The 6000-nt window shown below is 43.1% G+C and overlaps 1 protein-coding gene across 1 annotated transcript in view; it reads right to left on the reverse strand.

Moving 5' to 3' along the window:
- TM9SF2 (transmembrane 9 superfamily member 2) overlaps positions 1 to 4488 on the reverse strand; it is a 64388-nt gene extending 59900 nt beyond the window's left edge. Inside the window, exon 1 of the mRNA XM_053563075.1 lies at positions 4111 to 4488. Coding sequence (XP_053419050.1) covers positions 4111 to 4281 — 171 coding nt within the window. The 5' untranslated portion in view covers positions 4282 to 4488. The remainder of the gene's footprint in view (positions 1 to 4110) is intronic.
- Positions 4489 to 6000: the final 1512 nt, after the last annotated feature.

Below are 6000 nucleotides of genomic sequence, written 5' to 3' on the forward strand. Positions count from 1 at the left end.
AACAAAAAAATAGCTGGGCGTTGTGGCGGGTGCCTGTAGTCCCAGCTGCTCGGGAGGCTGAGGCAAGAGAATCGCGTAAGCCCAAGAGTTACAGGTTGCCGCCTGTGGTTCAGTGAGTAGGGCGCCGGCCCCATATGCCGAGAGTGGCGGGTTCAAACCCAGCCCCGGCCAAACTGCAACAAAAAAAATAGCCGGACGTTGTGGCGGGTGCCTGTAGTCCCAGCTGCTCGGGAGGCTGAGGCAAGAGAATCGCGTAAGCCCAAGAGTTAGAGGTTGCTGTGAGCCGTGTGACGCCACGGCACTCTACCGAGGGCGGTACAGTGAGACTCTGCCTCTACAAAAAAAAAAAAAAAAAAAAGTTAGAGGTTGCTGTGAGCTGTGTGACGCCATGGCACTCTACCCAAGGGCGGTACAGTGAGACTCTGTCTCTACAAAAACAAACAAACAAACAAAACAAAAAAAACTGCTTCTTGTCTTTGACCTAGTAATTTTATATTTGGGAATATGCAAATAATTCCTGCAAAATATATTCTAGCAAAGCTATTTGTAATAAAGAAAAATGGGGTCCAATCTAAATACTCTGAAAAAGAAATGGTTACAAAACCCACAGAATCAATAGTAACAGAATGAAATACTATGTAGCGTGTTAAAAGCAGTAAGAATGTACACTAAGTAGCTACTCAAATGTATGCACAAGTAAAGTAAAAAAAAAAAGTAAGCCATGGAAACACATGCTCACAGTATTTATGAAGGCTAAGATCATAAATCAGAAATTTGAGCAATGTAAACAGAATTTTTTGTTCACTGAACTCCTGTTCCTCTGCCCAAGTTAAACATAAAATAATTTTTTTTTTTTCTTAGAGACAGAGTCTCACTTTGTCACTCTTGGTAGAGTACCATGGCATCACAGCTCACAGCAACCTCTAACTCCTGGGCTTAGGCGATTCTCTTGCCTCAGCCTCTCAAGTAGCTGGGACTACAGGCCCCCGCCACCCTCGGTATATGGGGCTGGCGCCCTACTCACTGAGCCACTGGCCCCGCCCAACATAAAATAATTTTAATGGGAGAAAATGACTGAAGCCTTAGGGTTCTTTTGATTCTCTCAATATTCATACCGAGCTAAATGCAGGATGTGAATTCTACATGTAAAGACTCTACTACATAAATTACACTTAGGTTGAAGACATGTTTGTTTTATCTCTACACTATCACACAATGATAAATATTATACTTTTCCCCCATGCAAAATACCCTTCCAGGGGAATATATAATAAGCAAAAATGATCATCCCTACTTTACAGATGGAAAAACTGATGAAAATTATCAATGATCTGCCCGATTGTTCCAATTCCTGACTTCCTACCCTAACACCATCTTTTGTTAACATTTCCACTTCACAATTCTCATTTCATTTTAAAAGAAATCCCTTTCACTTTTCGGAATAATGTATACAAAATTGTTCTCCTTAACAAATAGGGAATAGATGAGAAAAAATGATTGCCAACACCTGGATTGAAATAATATACATTTAAATTGTTTGCTGTTGTTTACAGCATTTCCTCTGAAAAAGCAAAGAGAATTACAGAGTTTAAATAATACAAATTTAAATTGTTTATATTATTTACAGCATTTCCTCCAAAAAAGCAGAGTTTAGTTCAAGTTCTCTATACCAGTTGGTCAATTGTAGGGAAAAGTGCTCAAAGTACATCCTCCTTCTCTTCAAAGAACTGCTTCCATTGGCTAAGATGTGAGTGAATAGCTAGCAACAAAGATGAAAATCAAAACATTTCAGAAAATGATCTACCTTGACTGTTTTATCTCTATACTTATGAAAATTAAAAATCCAAGAGGCCCCCCAAAACTAACTAAAAGATAACCAAAACAAAGCTACTTAAAGGACCCATTGAAAAAAACAAAAATCATCTAACTCGCAGACCACCTGTAAATTTCACTCATATTCATTTTCTGAAGTCCATCTCACATGTCACTTCCTCTCTGTAGCCTTTTCTAAAGACTCCAATCCACAGATACATCTTCATTTGTGTTTTAGAGCACTCTGGACACATAACTTGAATATGTCAGATTTTGGAAATCTGATCATAAGCTTGTCTCTTCTACAGGATAAATAATATATATTTTTTTCCTCTTTGAGGCACCAGGAATACAATACACAATTGCTGTATAAATGAAAGACTAAATACTAAGGTTTAAAGACTAGTTACTTCAATATTTACTGGAAAAACTAGTACACTCGCAAGTCTAGCTCTCTTGCACTTGGAAGCATTATATTCTTTCATTCAGAACCTTCAAAAGGGAGAGAAAGCTGCCTCCCCGGCAAAGCAGGAGACATAAGTACTGAACTGCTGTCCACTTGATTAAAACTTAAATATCCTTAAACAGATAAAAAAAATGTTAACAAATGCATGTCACTCAGGACAGGTGACAAAGCAAACCAGAACTGCAAAATGTTATGAAAAATTTAATAGCTTCTCAAATGTCCTAAAATAACCTCAAAATTCACAGCTAACAGTAATAAAATAAACACTAGCTTTAAAAAAAATCAAACTTAATAAGTAAAACTATTTATAGATTGTAAAAGTTTGTTGAACAATTATTCAAACTGTTAAAGAAAGTTACTAACGGTTTCAAAGAGATCCTCATCCCCCTCAAATGGTAAATTTTGAGTATACTTAACAAAATAATTGGGCCAGTGGCTCATGCCGGTAATCCTAGCACTCCAGGAGGCTGAGGCCAGTGGACTGCATGAGCTCAAGAGTTCTAGACCAGCCTGATCAAAGATGGAGATCCAATCTCTAAAAATAGCAGAGTGTTGTGGTGGGCTCCTCTAGTCACAGCTACTCAGGAGGCTGAGGCAAGAGAATCACTTGAGCCCAAGAGTTTGAGGTTGCTGTGAGCTGTGATGCCATGGCAGTCTACCCAGGGCAGCAAAGTGAGACTCGGTCTCAAAAAAAAAAAAAAAATTATTATGTATGAATATTGTCACGCCCTACAGTGAACAATCTTAACCCAGATTACTTTACTACACCGACTTTTACTAGCAGTTAAACTGAAAACCTAGAGTATGAATGATGTAACAGTTCAAAGTTTTCAAGATTTGCCCAGTTTCTCCCATTATTTGCTACTTCTAAGTGTTTAAGACTATCCTAGAGGCCCCAGTGTGGTGGCATTGAGTTGGTGGCTCTTGCACTTAATCCTAGAACTCTGGGATGCCCAGGCAGGAGGATCGCTTGAGGTCCGGAGTTCAAGACCATCTTGAGCAAGAGACCCCATTTCTACTAAAAACAGAAAAATTAGCCTAGCCTTGTGTCAGTTGCCCATAGTCCCAGCTACTTGGGAAGCTGAGGCAGGAAAAGATAATCTCAGAGAAATTCCATAGTGGCATCTTATTTTTTTATATAAAAAAATTTTTTTACAAGTTAGAAATTAAGTATCTCAGTCATTACAGCAACTCTTTATTAATGTAGTTTATGCGACTCTGGGTGTTACAGTCCACAAATTAGGAACCAACTACTACTAATCGTTAAGAGTATCAAAGTCCTAGAAAGAACAAGTGCTCCCACGTATAACCAACCTGGAGTTCCAGGAAAGTGCAATAAAACAGGAAGCAATATAGTTAAAAGTTACTGGCAGCTGTAACCACGCTGGGAGTTGCTCACGAGCAGGGACCTGGTCGCCCATTTCCTTAGCGTGTGAGACACAGGGCTGTGAGTGAACATTCACTACTGGAATGCTCGCGGACCTGCAAGCATCCAACTCAAGGACTTAGAGGAGTGAAGCCCAACTCCAAGGGCGCTCCACTCACGGGCCCCGTTCCAGGAAAACTGAATACAGCTGCTCCAACTACTCGGCCCGCAAGACGGGAGGCGAGCCTTGGGGCCCACTGAGTCCTCCAGAATCTACCCCAGCAAGGGCCGTTCCAGAGCCTCCAACCCCAAACCGAAGTCAATCCCAGGCGCTCCTGGGGAAACTCGACCCCACCCACTGCTACGCCCCCTTCCCCCAGCTCGGAGCCGGGAATCCCTGCTGCCCCGGACAGGGGTGACTTTACCTTCATACAGTGAACCAGGGGGCACTCTGGGCCTCACCCACCTTGCATTCGTCGCTCTTTTTTTCTTCTTCGCAGAAGTTGACGGGCGCCAGGCCGGGCAGGTAGAAAGCGCCGACCCGGCGCGGGCCAGGGGCCGCCCCCAGCAGGAGCAGCGACAGCAGTAAGAGCCGCGGCCACCGAGGTGGAGACGACGCTGGTAGCCTCGCGCTCATGACGACTGTTTCAGGGAAAGGGCAACCGAGCCTAGGGGGGTGAAGAGGGAAGGAGGGATGGGGAAGCTTGGAGACCACGACAAGGCCGCGGGAGATGAGGGAGGCCGGCCCCGGAAGGCTAGTTCCGGTTACGCTAGGAGACACCACCAGTCCCGCAACAGAAACCGAACCTGACCGCCACAGAGCATGCGCGACGCTGCCTGCACATGCTCAGAGAGAGGGGCCGCAAGCGCCCTGAGGGTTTTCCGGGAGGGAGCATGGAAGGAAATCCACTTTCCGGATTTTCAGCTTGCCGGCTGTGGTGGTTACTGCGAGGGCAGTTCCAGCGCTCGGGTTGGGATTCCAAATTCCAATCCAGAGCCCAGTGGGGCGCGGTAGAGCTCTGCGCTTACGCGGCGCTCCCGGTTTGCTGCTGTGTTAATTTCTGATAAACATCATACGGTTTCCTTGACACACTGCCAGCGACACGCCAACCCCTATTACAGAGCTGGTGCCCCAGAAAGCACTTGATGGCGGCGGAGTTGGTGACCGGGAGGAAAAGTTCGGGAGACATCTACTTGGGAGCAGGATAAGGAAAAAATGGGGAGGAACTAGCCTTAAATCCTCAAGTAACTCTTCCAAGGCATAAGCACGGGCAGTTTTAGACCATTGCCTGCGGCGATGCATTCTTGCGTTGGGCAGAGATTGTATACATTGAAGACCTCTTTAAAGGAAGGATGAAGTGGGAAGAAAAGTGGCAGTTGTTGAATAGAAGGTAGTGGTGCCATTTCTTTGCAAAGGAAGACAGGGACCCCTGAGATCTCAGTGAAGAAAGCAGTCCTGGCGAAATGGCTTAGTATAGTATGATTATTCTTGAGCAAGTTTCTGTCACTTTTCCTATTGATAATGTGATATGGTGTGCACGTGACTGTGTGTTGCATTTTCTATTTTTCAAGGAGAAATTTACTTTTTAGTGACATGAAAAAGCCAATTCTATTGAGCTTTAGACTTCAATTGAATACTGGGGAAGGGTGCATCATCTTAATAATACTTAAAAAAGAATCATAACCTAAATACCTTATCAGAATTAAAGAATGGGTAAGTTTGGCAAATAGTTAAAGTACAGAAAAGTTTGGAGCCCCATGGACTAAATTCTTATGGGTGTTTGCACATTTTCCCCAGGAGAGGTTAACAACTTTTCATCAGATTTTCAAAGGGACCCAGAACTCTACTGATTTATATTGTGGGGTAACCAGAACAATAAAAGATAAAATTGCTTAAGATATTTTGCACTGATAGAGAGCTCCATTTTTGAAACACCACTATCTAGTTATGTGACCTCAAGCAAGTTAATCAAGAGAGAACTGGGATCTTGAAAAGAACAGTAATTCTTCTTAAGGTTGTAGTGAAGATTAAGTGAAAAATGTACAGAAAGTGCAGAGCACATCTGCTTGGCCCATAGATATGGCAGCCATTTTTATTCAAAAGCCAATCCAGGAGGGCCTAAGCAAAAAACTAAGTGGCTTCCTCCCTCACACCCTCTCTCTCAAATAAAGCAATGCATCTATTGAAATTCGGGCTAGGGAAAATTTGTATAATATCCTGCACTTGGAAATCGTGGCGACTTCCATTATAACTAGAGGAAGCAGACATTCTCTCCAGATAAAAAGGAAAGAGGAAAATTAACACTTCTGTTCACCATCTTCTTTTTCAGGCTTCACTAAAGCTTCGAGGATCACG

This window comes from Nycticebus coucang, chromosome 15 (genome assembly GCF_027406575.1).
Source record: "Nycticebus coucang isolate mNycCou1 chromosome 15, mNycCou1.pri, whole genome shotgun sequence".
NCBI lineage: Eukaryota > Metazoa > Chordata > Mammalia > Primates > Lorisidae > Nycticebus > Nycticebus coucang.